This window comes from Hibiscus syriacus, unplaced genomic scaffold (genome assembly GCF_006381635.1).
Source record: "Hibiscus syriacus cultivar Baekdansim isolate YM2019G1 unplaced genomic scaffold, ASM638163v2 tig00111137_pilon, whole genome shotgun sequence".
NCBI lineage: Eukaryota > Viridiplantae > Streptophyta > Magnoliopsida > Malvales > Malvaceae > Hibiscus > Hibiscus syriacus.
In genome coordinates this window covers 18,987-36,350 of record NW_024062994.1, presented here as the reverse complement: position 1 = coordinate 36,350, position 17,364 = coordinate 18,987, and the positions used below count along the sequence as shown (strand labels likewise).

The 17,364-nt window shown below is 33.9% G+C and overlaps 2 protein-coding genes and 1 long non-coding RNA gene across 3 annotated transcripts; 1 reads left to right on the top strand and 2 right to left on the bottom strand.

Annotated features, from left to right (window-relative positions):
* Window positions 1–1,726: 1,726 nt before the first annotated feature.
* Window positions 1,727–3,186, bottom strand: LOC120154618 (molybdenum cofactor sulfurase-like). The gene is made up of 3 exons (XM_039166306.1): window positions 2,867–3,186; window positions 2,399–2,485; window positions 1,727–2,285 (listed from the first exon to the last, which is right to left on the bottom strand). Exons 1-3 carry the CDS (start codon window positions 2,975–2,977, stop codon window positions 2,199–2,201), a joined length of 285 nt encoding a protein of 94 aa, XP_039022237.1. The 5' UTR covers window positions 2,978–3,186; the 3' UTR covers window positions 1,727–2,198.
* A 511-nt stretch (window positions 3,187–3,697) lies between these two features.
* On the bottom strand, window positions 3,698–4,729 carry LOC120154623 (molybdenum cofactor sulfurase-like). Its single transcript, XM_039166308.1, has 3 exons — window positions 4,634–4,729; window positions 4,115–4,153; window positions 3,698–4,041 (listed from the first exon to the last, which is right to left on the bottom strand). The coding sequence occupies exons 1-3, from the start codon at window positions 4,710–4,712 to the stop codon at window positions 3,698–3,700; spliced, it is 462 nt and encodes a 153-aa protein (XP_039022239.1). The 5' UTR covers window positions 4,713–4,729.
* Window positions 4,730–13,940: 9,211 nt separating this feature from the next.
* On the top strand, window positions 13,941–14,972 carry LOC120154621. The gene is made up of 2 exons (XR_005518894.1): window positions 13,941–14,012; window positions 14,638–14,972. It is a non-coding gene; the product is annotated as an uncharacterized LOC120154621 (long non-coding RNA).
* Window positions 14,973–17,364: the final 2,392 nt, after the last annotated feature.

The window sequence follows — 17,364 nt, the reverse complement described above, 5'->3', positions numbered from 1 at the left end:
ACTATTAAGTCTGTTAACTAGTTATGATTCTGCAGAACTTTGATAAGTTAGAGAACTACTAAGTGCAATTCTCCCAAGTTTCAATTCATACCTTATGCATATCTGAACCAATTGAGTGCGATAATGATCAAACAGTAGCCAGATACCATATCCAAGCTTCCAGTGCTTCTGCAACTTGTATTTCAGAAGATGCAAAAGAATGCTGAAATGATACAATTACATAAGAAGGAACAATATTAGATTTCCTTGGTCTATTATATTTATGCACAAACATGCACTCATGTTTCAACAAACCAAGTGACAACTTACTTTTTGAAACTCTATCAGATTTTTCAGCAACTTTGTATTCTCAATTCCAATAGAGCTAAGGCTTCCTGATTCTAGTTGTGTTTCATCAACCATCAAGTGTGAGCCCATAGGTAGTTGAAGAACTCCATGAATCAATCGGCAATACAACGTGAAGTTATTTAGAAAAGAAAAAGCTGAAGGTTCAAAGCTGCTTTCTTAATGCTTACAGACATTAACTTCCCCTAGTTGCATGGATACGATTAAGGATACATGTTTGTTTGATAATCCTTTTTTGGGGCAAGAGAGACAGTGTTTAGATATTCTAGTGTGAGAGGCATGTAGTTAGTGAAAGGTGGCAAGTTTTTAAAAGTTTGACTAAGTCGAGTGCCAAAAACAGATGAACTTTCTTTGTTTAAACCTATTAGATTTAGTGATAGTTTCCCGACAGCAACATCGTCTATTTGAGTGTGAACCCGTCGATCAGTTTCATACAATCAAATATGGGAGTTGAAAGGAAGAGTTGAAATGAACCTATTAGAAGTATTGAACTGAAAACTAGTCAGCCTAAGAAAGAAAAATGCAGAGCAATCCATAAATCTCTCATGTATATACCTCCAGTATTGGGGAGCTAGGCAGAAATTCATGCACTGCAAGCTTCCTATGTACAATACAGTGCAAGCATGGGACCCGCAACAAGAAAGAGTGAAAAAATTACTTAATAGTCTTGAAACAGGCAACACAATAAAAACAAACCAATTCATTACAACAAGACATTTGTAGGACAATTACCAAGCTAATCATGATGTGCATCATCAGTAATGCATGTCAAGCTACAAATTCATGACTATAGTAAGTGTGATAAAATAGGTACAGGTAACTTGAGACTGAAGTATTTGTAAAATAGTCATTTTCATCAATAATATAATCTCAAAAACTACATTTTCATTACAAAGAACTTTAATTGGCCCGCTATTTAAAGAATTAATGAGACTAAAACAAACTGTGCTGATATTAAAGCCACAAATACTTCACATCTGAAAGCAGATGAAACCTTATTAGGGGCAGATGAACTAGTGCATCATCGTAGAAACTATTTGATAACTCATTATTGGCATCCTTCTCAACTGCAACGTGCAAAACTTAATGAAGACAATTTGATGTCATTTGCAACTTTCATACAAAAAATTATGATAGAAATAGGTATCTCATCTTAAAAGAAAAGTCAGTGATGCACCGTGCAAAACTTAATGAAGTATGTACATTGGTGGTATATGTATAATGGCACATTAAAAAAGTATATGTATTCAAGGTACGAAATAAGAAAATTAAATGATAAATTTACATACAAAATCAGAATCCATCTAGATCTATATGAAACCATGTTCCATTCAAATTAATATGTTCTTTGATGGTCTAAATGACACCATATTACTAATAGAATTACTTAACAGAGGAATGATTTGCCAATCAAGCAAATGAGAACTTGAAAATCTAACAAATAGTTTTCATTTCCTTGGCAATAAAAATGAACCAAAACACTGAATAACCTTCAATTACACATTGAATTGACTTTGATCTGAGTAGGTACCCTTTCTCGAACTCTCTTGGCATGGATACAAAGGAACTTATTATAAAATCAATAAATTTCTGTCCGGAGGAAAAGCAACAGTCAGTAAATACCATCAAACAGAACAACAGAAACAAGCACCAAATATATCTCAACATGTTATTATCTATGGAAATCAACAGACTAAACACAAGTTCAGCTTCTGTGTTATATTTCACTTGACAGCTGATGCATGAATACAATAAAAAGAAGAAAAAAAGTTCATCTATTTTTTCTAGAATAGAAATAAAGGGCAGAATTCAAAAGGTAACCAAAAAATTAAAAAATAACTACCTTATCAACTTCATAAGTAGACATGTAACCATACTCTAACTGCTCTAGTTGGTTTTCCATTTATTACATCATTGTCATCCCAGCAAACATGCCCAGCCTGAACTCAAAGCAAAGCTTATTTTATTTCTTTCCTGGTAAATCAACCACATCCGTATAACTCAACCACTAGAATGTAGTAAAAGATTATCAATCAAACAAAGAAAGGCATACCTCTAAGTTAAAAAGAAGATTTGAGTGAGACAAGCCAAGATATTTTGCAAGCACCAAGATTGCAAAAGCATCCAGTCTAAAACAAAACTGCAACGGAAGGGAAAAAGAATTACCATCACAAAGCTAGTAACACAAGTGTAGTCAATTATTGCATTAATATTCATCAAAATCAATAACACCAGTTTTCCTAGGACATTGTATAAGCTAACACCAGTTTTCCTAGATCAAATAAATTGATACAGTAGCAGAAAGCTAGAAAGTTGCCTCGTATTATTCCAAAGAATTTTAAGGTTATAAACAACATATAAAGGTGTTTGCATACTTTTTATTTCCCAAATACTTTGTAAGGTCTGGAATATACAAGACAATATGAAAAAAAGGCATTTAACAAGCAGTCACTAAACCATAACACAAATCACTATTTGTTTATAAAGTTATGCTTGCTCTAGACATTTTCTCAGAGTTTACCCGTAACTGAATCGCATATAAAGATGCCAAGTTTTCCACCTCCCGATATCCAAACCAAGAGCCATCTGGTCTTTTCAGGTTAAACGAGACAATGGAGCTAGATTCATGCATAGAAACCTATGAGAAGAGTTGCAAAACATTTAAAGAAAGGTTAATAATTAAAAAAAAGAAATGCAAAGAATGGAAAGCACGATCAAAGCAACTTATAGCATAAAGCTTCAAACATCCAAATAGACCAGACTGAGCAATTATAAGCCAAAAACTTCATTGGAATCCCACACATAAAGCAATATGCATTATTCAACCTGAAATATTGAAATGCCTTATGATATGGATTTTAAAGAGGAAAAAAAGTAACATGAGAAGATTCCCATATTTTTTCCCATTTCAAGTACATCTGAAGCAGTAATAATATGTCATAATTAATGCTTATTCGAGGAAATCTATTGCCTTTAAGTTATGCAACTAACCTTCAGAGCACAATTGCCATAAATAGTGCAGACACTTGCTCTATTTTCATGTCGCAAATCTAAGAGTTGCTTCTTCAAAAACATTGTAAGTGACATAGTATGCCTAGAAGAGAACAGTGTTAGAGAAGACGAGGTAGCAATATGTTAATAGGAGTTAAAATATGTTTCCTAAGTTAGATGAGTATTATGTCGATGTTGCCATTTCTAGGGTGCACTCTTTTTCCTCCACTTAGGATTAGGGAGGTTTTTTAATGAGGCCTCTAGCAATGCTTCATTTTATTATAATTCAATAAATAAATATCTTTACCTTTAAAAACTGATTATCATTGGTAAAAAAAAACAAAGGACGTGAAATAGAAAATCAAGCATGGGAAATAGAAACCGAAAATACATTAACAAACGGAATAATTAAGTCGTGAAATAATTGAGGAAAACATGCTATCATATGAACATTCGCAATGATGTAAGATATATAATAGAAAATAAACTCAATAATCCTAATACAATCTTTGAACTTTGCAATGTTATAGAAATGAAATTTTTCATACCGGCACATTGCAGATGTGGTGAGGGAATTCAATATTTTAAATCCATTACGAATTGATGCTATGCTAAGGAATGAAATGGTGTTATCCTCAAAATACTCCTCAACACCTTCTCGTCTTCTGACAAAGTCAATATCAGCGATTGAAGCAGCAACAGTCCCTGTAACACTTATAGTTAAATAACAAAACAACTACTGTATATGTAATCATCAATAAGACTTATAGGTACAAACCTCCACTGAAATAGGTTTTCTTCAATAACTTAACAGCATCTGAAAGGAAAGGAAAAGAAAAATGGATATTAGAAAACCATATTAAAAAAGATTCATGTTCTTAAACTTAGATTTATTTAATCGGGATTTGTCTAAAGGCTATCTAAAGATGGGGAAATATAAATCAACAAATCAATGAATGCCAAAACCCATTGAGCAATGAAAATGGAAAATTCATCATATCTATTTCTTTCACAATTCATGAACCGTTTCTATTTCCAGAAATGCATAGTAATCTCAACCAGTCTAAATCTTTATGGCAGAATGACTCATGCTTAAAAAAAGTAAGAAAGAAAGTCCATGCTTACAATCAAAGAAATAATTCATTACAACAAAGCAATTAGGTACAGGAACATAGCAAAAATATCTGACTGATCTATCTTACTATTGTGTAAAAAAGAAAAAAAAGAAAAAAAACCCCTTACACCATCAGCTGGGTATAACTTCAGAAACCAATAATCTACAGACTCAGCCACTTACCATTTCGAATTATGAGAGCACCAAGTTCAGTTGGATAGCCAAGCAACTTCAAAATGACAACGCAATGACAAAACAACATTATGTTGTTAGATTAGTTTCTTCCGATTTCTACCATTTCAGGATAAACAAAGAGTTAATACTCACTAAAAAGCCCAGTGGAAGTGGCGGAAGAGTTCAAGGGAACCCTAATCCTTGTGGTGATTGGCAAAACTAGTAGACTGATGCAGAGAGAAAAAGGGAAAAAGAGAAAAAGGGGAAGCATGCGGCGTGAACTGATTATCGAGGGAAGAAGCGGGAGAGAATGAAAATAAAGGGAAAAAATTAGAATAGACTCTTAAAGATGATACACAATTAAAATTATACTCTGTTTTTATAAATTTTTTAGATTATGACTATTAAATATGACACATATTATTGTAAGTCATAAATCGTTCAGATTTTAAAAAACATGACATTGTTTTTATGACACACATGTTTTGCAAGTCATAAATTAGAGTGTGTCATCGTTTGTGTGTCATTAAAGTTATATTTTCTTGTAGTGCCTTTTAGCAAACAATTTTGCTAAGTATATTCTCGGGAAGTCGAATGTGTTTCAATAAACCAGTCTTTCTTCCAACGTTAACCATAATAACATCCAGACCAATGTCAACTTTTAGTTTTAAAAATTGGTTTGATTTGAAAAGTAAGCTCAGAAAACAGAGAGAGAAATCTGAAGTGATTTAAGTGGCTTACAATTCTCACATTTTGAATTGAGCCTTCGCTTTAGCCTTCGGCTTAAAAGAAAATTAGCTAAGCATGACCAAAGTCATACTTAGCATATTTGAAAACAAAATTTTAAAGGAAAATAAAGGAGTATGCGAAAAATAGAGAGTAAGCTAGAGAGAAAAAAAAGATTTTATTCTCATATGAGAGAGATGTGTTTCTAGGCTTATCCTAATAGGGTATTTATAGCCTTCAATTTCCTAAAAACAAGCTAAATATAATTCGTAAAATAATATCTTAAATCCTAATTAAAATACTTAAAACTATTTAAACTAAAATATCTAAAATAAAATAAAATACTATTTAAAATAATATCTTAAATCCTAATTGAAATACTAACACCTATTTAAACTAAAATACCTAAAACAAAGATAAAATATAATATTTAAAATATTTTCCTAAACCTTCAGTTTAATTCAAATTCGAATTGTAGAAACGTGCGGCTAATCAATTCGTTCTTCTAGAAGCCCTGACTAGACCTTCTAGAAGGTGTTGATGTCATTGTAACGTCAGATGTTTGATGCCCACTAATTCAGCTTTGATTCTGAAAATAAAAAAACTGTAGAACTATGTCCTTTTAATGCAATTTCCATAATCTGACGTCCTACACAGAAAATGAATCAAAACGCATAAATAAGCCACAAAAACCAATGATTAAGGGGTAATTTAAAATCAAAATATTAACTAAATTAAACACTTATCAATGTCACCATAATGAAAGCAATTCGGAAGATAGAAACATTACAACAAAAAGTACTTCAAGAATGTGTCGATCCTCCGAGTGCCTGATACGAATGCCTATCCACAAGTATCTGAAAAGGGGGTAAAATAGTTTGAAAAGAGAGCTAGAGGCTTAGTGTGTCCCATTAGTGCATTAAAAACATAATATGGAAAGAAATCAAGTAATAATCCAGTAAAATATCATGGAACTCCTGATAAAGCTTTACCCTTATCCTTATTCAGTAAAATCATATTGTCTGGTGAAAACAATCATTCAAATATTGTTGAGTTAATCGATCAGATGAAATAGCCAAGAGGGGGTGAATTAGTAATTAAAGTTTTGGTGGAAGCTTTGACAGAAAATTGAAAAGATTTGCACAACGATTTAGAGTGATTCGACTTTTTCAACCAAAGTTTACGTCCACTACCCTAGCTATCTGCACTAAGGATTTTCCACAATTTCACTAATTTGTCTTTCTTTTGAGGACAAACAGTAACCTTACAACTCCCTCAAGAATTATACCTCAAATTCTTGAGGCACTCTCTTATCAAAAAGAAACTTACAAATTTTACAAACTTACAGAAAAACCTCACAAGGTAAGATGTTTGTACAATTCTAGAACAAAGAAAGAACACTCAAGAATGAATACAATTGAGCACAAATGGTGTTCTTGAAAGCAAAATGAATATTGAATGGATTTTGGCTTGAATTACTCAAACAATAAGTTTAAGCCTTTCTCTCTTTGAATTATTTCTCAAAACTTGTTTCTTCTTGTTCATCAATGGCTTCAAGACTTGTTTAAATACCCCTTGAATGAATTCTGAACGTTGAGGATGATCATGAAGTCAATAGAGCCGTTGTTGTATGTTTTCCACTTCAAAAAGTTGTTGGGAGCTTATGGGTATTAGTACTCCTTTATAAGGGTACTGATACTACCTGTATAAAATTCAAATATTTCGACTGTTGCAAAAATAATGGTATCGATTCCTCTCAAGGGGGTATCGATACTACTATGTAAAGATGTATCGATACCTGTCATGGTATCGGTGCCCATTTTGCATTCTGTTATTTCTCGGAGTCAAAATCAAATGAGGGGTATCAGTACCTTTTGGCTAGGTAGCGATACCTCTATATAAAGGGGTATCGGTACCCTGTAGGGTATCAGTACCTCTTTTGCATTCGATGTTTGAGGGGTATCGATACTCATTAAAGAGGTATCGGTACCTCCCTATTAAAAACTTAATTTTGACTCGATTATGGTTCGAAATACTTTGTAAAAATTATTTCAAAAATTCTTTAAGTATAAATATTAGTTTTCCATTTAGTAAGGAGTAAAAATTGATATTTGAAAACTTGGGGTAATATTAGTGATATTCGAATAATTGAATCGAATATAATATTTAAATCGAATATAAATCTTAAAATTAATTAACACTTTATTTGTTATATCGAAACATCAAAATGTTTTCAACAAATATCATGCATCATTCCATCAAAGTTCATGAATCATCATCCATTGAATCATAAATTTCAGTGAAACATATATTAAATCATATAAAACAACCGGGTAGCACAAAGGGAACACACCTCATGAAAAAAGGGGCACACAGCAAAACTACTGAACACCAGCCTTGTCTCGCTCTACTACAGTGCTCAAACCTAATTAATAGCAAACTGAGTTAATATTGAAGTAATATTCCAATCGGGGTATTCATAAAGTTCACGGTTCATACGAGTGACTATCGGCTCACGCGATCTAACGGATAAAGAAGAGTTGGGTCGAGCTGGCGAGCGATCAGATAAGTCTCAAATACCTTCAAATAACAACAATTAACCAGTCTCAAGTCTTAATTTAATTATTCCAAAATTAAAACACTTGATTATGTAAGCATATTTAGGTTTGACGGTCAATTTGGAGGCTTTCAGGTTAGAATTTAAGGAAACAGACTTCAAAATTGGGCTAAGGACGTCGAAAAACATAAAATATGTCTTTTCAAAAATTTTGATTTTTTCAGTCAAAGTCAACGGTCAGACCGGTCAAAGTTAACGATCTAACCCGGTCAAGGTCAGTGGTCTGACTGGTCAACAGTTCGAATCAGGTCAACAGTTTCGGATCAGGTCAACGGTTCGAGTCAGGTAAAATTGGTTCGGGTCAGGTCAACCCAGTTCGGTTCTTCCTGGACAGGTTCCAGAATTTTCTTGGAACGTCCGGAAACCACCACGCGCACTGCAGGAGTATGGTAGCATCCGGGAACCATTTTACCAGTCGATTACTCCCAATTCAATATTAGCTTCAATTATATCTAAAATTAATCCAAAATCATCCATAAACCAATCCAGACCATCACCAATCATTAACTTACCAATGGTGGTTGGCGACGGCGAGTCAACGATGAACAAAATCGATCGGGTTTTGATCGCACGACACTGATGAGTGTAGTGGAGGCAGCGGTAATGCGAAACAATGTCGGACGCGACCGAAATTGACGAAGATATATTTGACGATGGAGGATTTTCGACTGTTTTTCGTCGTCGAATCCACGGAGAACAACGCTGTTTCTCGATGAATCAGGGGTTGGGTTTTGATCACCATTCGATGGTGAGTATTTTGGTGGTGGTGGCTCGGGCTGGGGAGGCCGGACGACAATGGATTTGGCCGGTAAAAGATTCAACGGGGAATATATTTGTGGGGTTAGGGATTAGATTTGATTTAGGGAAATTTAGGGTTTACCCGATTAGGGTAAATTTATTTTACTAGGTAATAAAATGGTAAAATTTAGGTTCTAGTCCTTGAATTATCTGAAACTTCCTTAAATGGTCTATCAACTTTGATTTTTTCAATTTAGTCCCTAAATTTCAACCAAATTAATTCTAAATTTTAACATTTTATTAAATTTCTATTTTTCTAAAAATTTGGCTATGATACTACACGAAACCATCAGAGTGACTGACCAACCTTTTTCTTATTTCTCTTACTTTAAAACAACTATTTTCTTTATAAATTCAATTGTAAAAATATAACTAAAACTATACACCGAGGAGCTCCCAAAATAAACATTTACATTAAAAAATAATAATATATACTGACTTTAAAATACATTTATGACTCCAACATGGTTTATAAATATACATGCACTTCAGAAACTTGAGACGTACTCTGATCTGTTCTGGGTCTGGAACTCGGTCAATCTAAGCTCCTCAACAGCTCCACCTAATCTGCATAAGAAAACAAATTCCAAACACTGAGCTAACTAGCTTAGTGCCACATTAACAACTAAATCATACTAATTGTATATCCCTGAAAGGCTCAAACTATGAAGTCTACTGCTTTGCTTTAATGAGTATACTTGTATACTCACTCTCTACTCTATGGTAGATATCATGGTGCGACTGAGGGATCTATGCATCTCAGAGCTCACACACTTCTCTAGTCTACCGAGGATATGTCCCGAATATCTGCATCGGACACCATACCCTCGACTATCCCAACCTTCGCGAGTATCGGACCTCCCGCCCTAGTTAGTCTATTTAAAGTCCCTCATGCACTACCTAAGGATATACGAACTACATTTATACATCGATACCTCTAGCTTTTCTAAAGGAACTCATGTGTTCTGATCGTTTCCCGAGCATTCAAACAAGACTCGTCTTATTTCACCCTGCTTTATCTCATTTCCACGTTTGAGTTAAACATTACTACTGTTCTCACTTGTAGTTTTATTTGGGAGTAATTATAAGCTTTTGGAAACCTCAACTCCCATAACATTTCTCATATTTCTCATCCAAGTCTGCCCGTAGATATCGATGCCAACCATTCAGTATCGATATCAACCTGCTGATATCGATACTTTTCTTCTGCTATATACTACTTGGTTTAGGAAGTATTGATACTCTGGTATTGGGGTATTGATACTTTCCTGAGTATTCGATACCAAATTTAGGTTCAATATTTTTAAAAATACCTTAGTATCGATATCGACCATCTAGGTACTGATACTGGACCTCGAGTATCAATACTCCTTGAATGGGTATTGATATTGCCCTTATACAATGTTGGGTTTTAGACTTTCACAAAGAACAATATCGTATTGTTCTTTCAATACCGATACTAATGGACTAGAATGCCCTGCTTGGGCACGAATTTGACACTCAAACTCTCCCCAAATTGTCTATTGAGGTTTCCAATCATTAATTAAGTCTAATGTGATCATAAGAGTCATAAATAAGGCTTTTGAACATGCTATAAACATCAAACATTAAATTTACCATTAAAATACATCACTAAGCTTTATAACTAACTCTCAAGGTAAAACTCATTTCTAATGACCCACAACCGATATGAGGAAGTTGTGAGTGTGTAACATGGCTTCCTTGGCTGCTAAAATCTCTCTGAATTCAACTAGGAAATCACCTTTCCTTTATCTTTAGCTTTTGAACTCTCTCACCCCTTCTCTAATTAAGGCAAGAAATGAATTACCATCTAAACAAGGCACTTGATTTAACATAAAAACACTCTCTATAACTCAAATTTACCAAAAACGATCTTAAAACACTTGGTTCCTTTTTAAACTCCCAAAACCCCATTTTCTAAAACCAACACAAAAACCTGAGATTAAAGGCATGAAATAAAACTTAATGGATGAAGGTTAAGAATTTTACCTTGGTTGACTCTAACTGGGCTTGAGATTCGAAAAGCTTCCACCTTTTTACTTGTTTTAAGGAAGAAAAGGAAGACAGAAGATAAGAGAAAATGAAAGAGTTTTTATTTGTGGGTAACTCATGTGAAAAATACTTATAAAAAGGGGTTTCTATCCTTGAATTTGAAAAATGGGTAAACTAAAACTTTTGGTCCCTCACTCTTTATCCCAAATTAAAATCCCCATTTTCTCTTAACTCTAGGGCCAATTTAAGCCCAATACCCCTTTGACTTGGTCTAAATTAAATTGGGAGATCTAATATGCTCGACTTATATGTTTAAGTTTAAGGGTTATTTCTAAATTTAAATGTTTTCTTTTTTAAAAAAATATATAATTTTTATATTATCAGGTTGTGACACGTGTCACTTAACGAGAAAAACTAACGTGGTTGATGGTCCAGGCACCTAAAGTGTTAACATTTGTTAAATTTAGACATTCGAATATGTAAAAAAATGTAGACACTTATTTAGCAAAAAATATATAATTTGGGCACTTAATTGGGCATTAAGCCTTAATTTTATCCCATTATATGCTTTTTACCGAAATCAATCGCCGAGGATAGGGATGGCAAACGGGTATAATTTCGTGGATTCTGTACCGTACCCGCTCCAATTGTGGCGGAGATGGGTATAACTTTAGTGGGTAGTGGGCGGGTGTGGATTTAGAAAGTGGTACCCGTCGCGGGTAGTGGGTGGGTGATGGGTTTGAGACCTTACCCACCCCGCATATGCCCGCTTCGCATTCGTCCACCCCACATTCACCCGCAAACTAAATACCAATTAAATTTTAGACCATTACAGATTTAGGTATAATTTTAGAGACTAATATTATGCTTCTTAATGGTCGTGTTTGTTTTTTGTTTGTTGATTATGTATAACTTAAGGTTGTTGTTAGACGGGTCTAGCCATGTACGTTTTCAGTTGGATAGTGAGTGTGGGGATGAATTTGAGAATATACTCGAGTGAGCGGGTGCGGATTTAAATTTTTTTACCTATTATGAGTGGTGGACGGTGGTAGATTTGAAAATATTATGTAGGTATAGAGATAGGGGAGGAGATATCGGTACCCAAACCACCGAATTTAGACAAAACGAGAAAGTAGAATTAGGGCACAAGAAAAGTGCCCAGTATTTGAAGGGACTTCGGAATTCGGGCCACTTTTTTTTCTTATCAAAGTTGTTAGTTGTTACCGTTATCCAGCATTACCAACGTAATTCCTTGTTTTCCCCTTGATTTTAGCTTCTAGGTGTTACTTGAACTTCCAAATTAAGTTCTGGATACGTTGAAAATCTGAATTCATCACTCTTTTAGTTCTGGGATTATTGATTATTTTTATGTCAACTGGCTGGCTTTGAATTATATAACAATGGCTGATTTTCTTGCTCTGAGATTGATTTCAGTTTTTCGATTTTTGAAGTGTTTATAATAGAATTTACTGCCAGACTTTGCTTATCCTTTTATTTGGAACCAGAAAGGTTATTACTGGTTAGGTTATGAAATATGTTGGAAAGTAAGTTTAGATACAAGAATGTTGGGTTTTTTTATGTGCTTGATCTTTTTGTGTCAAGTTGACCATGTTTTACTACCCTGAATTGTTGAAAGGTTGAAGATTATTTCTGGTTTGAGTTCATAGGTTCTCCATGCTTATTTTAGTCACCAGCAGTTATTTAACCATCCCAATAAAAATGTATACACTAGGCAATGAAAAGAAGGTTTAATTTTGAATTTTGTGTTCTTATTTGTTTGAAATGCAACAAAATGTAATACTTTGAAGTTGAAGCAATTGATGCATTTACATTATGTTTGGAAGGAGGGAGAGTAGATGAGGGTAGAGTGGAAACAAGTGAAAGGACCACTCTATCATGTTTGGGAGCTTTTCTTATTTGTTCTTTAGATGGAGAGAAATCCCCTCAAAACCTCACTTTTTGATGTTTCCTCAAATCAGATTACGTCGGTTACTATACATAGACGCCATACTTTGTTGTACTCAATTCTGTGCACAAGAGTAGCTTCCCCTACTCTGTTCTTTACTTTTCCTCCATTTTACTTTTCTCTTTTCTGCTTTCGAACATCCAGATTCATTACAAGTTGTTCTTTTGATTTTTGGATGATGACTGAAATATCATAGTTTCTTTTAGTTCAGGGAGAAATCTGAATTTTTGTTTCCCTTTGATCAGTTGGAAGCTCAGTAGTAAGTGTATTTCTTTTTTCTCAAATATGTGGTGTCTTATGTTGGCAGGAAACCTAGTTCTTTAAGATGTGGGTGAAATGGTCATGCTAATGCTGCTACCAGGTGGTGGGTTAGGGATGAATCCTTCCATGGATGATATGGATTTGATTCAAGCACAAAGGGATTTGGTTAGGGATATTGGTGATGAGATTGATTTGGAAATTGGACCTGGAGATGATGACCCTTCATTTGCCAACACCCCTCTCCTTGGTGGCCTATCATCACTAGAACCCTCTGCGGAAGAGCAAGATGAAAGTAAGCAGATGTCAATGGTCTCTCAACTCCCAAATTCTTTAACAGTGAAAATTTCAGAATGAACTTTGGAGGTTTTAACTACTACTCGTTTTTTCATGAACTAAATACCTCTTCTATAAAATTTTGTTTTGAATGATTGTTTTAATTATGTGATGTTAGCGTGCAAATGTTTTAACATTGATAATTGCAGATATGCTTTTTGTTTCCTTTTCCCTCTTACAAAAGGATTAACTGTCTAGCCCTTAAATTCATTTTGTACATTCCTTGGGAAAAAAAAATTCCACAATTGAAGCTCTTATGTCCAAAACAGCTGGATCAATTATTGAAGCTGCACTGAAAAGCGACCCTCTTGAGGTTGGGTTCATACAATCTGTCCAAGAAGCTGTTCATGTAATAGATCTGTCCAAATGTCGAAATAGTCAGATCTTGGTAACTATATGTGTTCAACTTATAATACCTTTTGTCATGATTGGAAGTATTGAAATTGTAAACATAGTGTCAGTTTGATACTAGCGAATTTGAGTTGGCTTCTTTTGTTTTTTCAATCATAACTTTAGATTTCTTCCTTCTTTAACTCGACAATTAGCTTTATATCTAGTTATGACCAAATTAGGTGAAGATCATTTTCTCTGCGACGTGCAGGAAGCAATGAAGCAGACATTCAACAGAGCACTCAAAGCAGCAATGATTTCGGTTATCAGAAAGAAAGTCCCAAGTAAGTTCTTTTTTTCGGTGTTAGCACTAACACTGCCATCATAGTAGTAAGAAAGCGAGGCTGGGGCCTTTTTTGCTCTGTAATCTTTTCCTTTGGCAAATAGTACATGAATCAAAATACTAATTTTTACATGCTGCTGATCTTGTATTACCAGTTTCTTTCACCAAAATGTAGTCCGGCTGTTCTTTCTAAAGTCGAATTCAGTTCTACAATACATATTATACAGTTGTGCTCTGGACCAGAACAACTCTATAGCCCTTCTATTTTGTGTGGCTATTTGGGGATCCTCTTTATACTCTCCTAATGATCTTGGCAGGCTTTGGAAAATATAATTAGCTGGAAATACATTGCTTGAGAATCTAAGATCTAGTGACCTATGCTATTCAGTCTCAGGTGCGAGTATTGGGTGCCATGTCGGTACATCCGACACAGTTATGTTCCTTTCTCTTTTAGTTTTCTTATGTATTCAGAGAGTCTTAGAGGGTCATATCCTATGCTCATGTCCTAATAACATCTAACATTTGTACTTGAAGAGTCGGACCAAGATAGGTAGTAGCTGATATTATGTTCTTCTGAACTCCAAGATAACTATTCTTTACTCTCATTCTTCGTTATCGTTTAACAGGGCGTTGCTACATGGAGCAGTCATCTCTGCCTTTCTGGCCATAGCTCAAGCCATGACTGATCAAGGATGTGTATAGAAAAAGAAAGTTAATTTGTTGTTTTTCACTACCAATGACCACCATTTGGAGACTCATTCACTCCATAGCAGGAAAACTGCAGAGCTCATCAACATCTTCGTATCGTCATCGGAATCCTTACCGGATAAAAAAAAATATTAGAGACATGACAACTATCATTGTAACATACATGTAATGTAGTAGTGGGTAGTGCAAGACATGGAAATGGATGAGTTGTTATTTTAGAATTTTATTGGAATAGGAATTTGCATGAGCAATATATGATGACTGTTGTAAGGTTGGAATAGAAACATTTAATTTGAAGAGATAAAAACGCCCTTGTAATCAAAGAATTCATATGTCTATTACATTAAAAGTAAGTTTTTTTTTTCTTTGGAATAATCTTAAGTGATTACAAGATAATATATATTTAGAATTTAATTATTGAACAACGTTCTCACACTTTGCAGTGGCTTGAACCTGACATTTGATGAGAACAATATTCGTTTTTTTTTTATCACTAAAGTTGTTTGATGAGTTCTTAAGATCGCTCATTGAATTCAAATGTACGCATTTTTTTATTATAAAAACCTAAGTATGGTATTTGTTAATCTTGTAATCCTAGAAAGATCATTTTAATAGGAAGAGGAAACTTGATAGAAAAGTTAGGGGTTCACAAGAAAATAAAGTAATTAAATGAATAAGCTCCTAATTTCCCTCAAATGTAAATGGATTAGACACCGTTAGATTTCACCAGCCAGTGCAGATCAACGGTTTGGAAAACATTCGTATGTTACTAACGTGCGGAAACAGAGTACACTAACTTGTCGGTTTTTAGTATATTTTTTTCTTTTTTTCCCTCCTTTCTCCCAATTTTCAACCAAAAAAGCCAAAGGGCAGCAAAAGGTTCGTTTTAATTTTAAGAGTAAACTACTCCAATGGTCACTAATTTTTGGGTAAGTTTTCTTTTTCACCATTGATGTTTTAAAAATTACAAATCGGTCATAAATGTTATTGTTTGTTATAAATTGATCACTCGCCGTTAACATGTGCTACGGAAAACACACGTGGCCTGTTAACAGTAGTTAACAGTAGTTAACAGGCTTACTTGGATGGTATAATTACATAAATAGTCTATATTATTTATATATTATTTTAATTTGATCATAGTTTTAATAAATTAAAGTATATTTATTTATAATTCTTATAAATAATAATATATTTTTAAAAAAAGAAATCAAAAATTTTAAAATAGTTATAAAAACAAAAATATTAACGTCTTATAATTTAATTTGTCATTAAATTTTTTAAATTAAATTTTATCGCAACATAAATCTTTTTAATAATAATTTTGTATCCCTAAATCTGAAAAAAAAAAACAAATGAAGTTAAAAAAACCAACTTGTCCGGCATGATAATTGAATGAGAAAAGTAACAGCCAAGCTAGGACTAACCTCTGAGCCTGGATGCCACACTGCCATTAGACATATAGGGGTAGACGAGAAGTAGCACAATATCCAATTAAACGAAGCAGATTACGGTGAACCGCCAAATTGATCGTCTCCAACTCGGTCCTGAATTGCGACTCCCCGAAACTTCATGTCAAGTCTTTTAGCCGCTTCACATCCACTAGGGTCTCGTCTCCTAACTTTCCCTTGTAGACATTACCAAATCCTCCTGTGCCTAGTATGTTCTTGGAACTGAAGTTGTCCGTCGCAAGCTGGAGTTCCCTGAAAGTGAAGTTTCTAAGGTTACCGAGGCTAATAAGGTCCTCTTCCTGCTTGTCTGCAACATACATGTGACAACATTAAAACACTTTAAACAATTTTTTAGTTGTTGTCACCAATCACTAATATTCAGAATCGTTGGCCTCTCCCGTTTCTTTCTGTGCCAAAGTAGTGCAAATGCGAGAAGTATGAGAAAGGCAAAATTGAGGTTGATTCCGAGTGCAACAACTAACCTCTTGGATTTTTGCTCCCCTGATTCATGAGGCAAAATAAGAAATACATGCATAAACCATTAATAAGTAGAGCCGTAGGGTATGAATAGTTGGGGAGTGTTGTAAGTAGGTTTGAAGAGAATTACCATTTGATGAACCCAGGGAAAATGAGAAGGAAACGACGTCAACAGTTCGCAAATTTTAAATTTTAAAATTTAATTTAAAAGATTTAATGACAAATTAAATTATAAGAAGCTAATTTTTTGTTTTTATAACTAATTTTAAAATTTTGAATTCCTTTTTGAAAAATATATCATTATTTATAAGAATTAAAAATAAATATATTTTAATTTATTAAAATTATGATCAAATTGAAAGAATATATAAATAACATGGATTATTTTTATAATTATATCATCTAGGTAAGCAATGTTAACTGCTGTTAAGGCCACGAGTGTATTTTCCCATGTTAACGGTGAGTGATCAATTTTTAATAAAAGATAACGTTAATGACCTATTTGTAACTTATAAAACATTAGTGGTAAAAACTGAGTAGTTTACCCTAATTTTAATAACTTGTTTGATGATTCAAAGTCCTATCAGAGAAGCCTTTCCCCGTTCTTCGTTTTCTTCAGAAAAAAGGCTCTCTTTCTCCTATCCTTCTACCCCCTATATGTACTTGCAGAGAAGAAATAGAAGAGAATCCCAGTGAATTTTTTTGACAAATCATTCA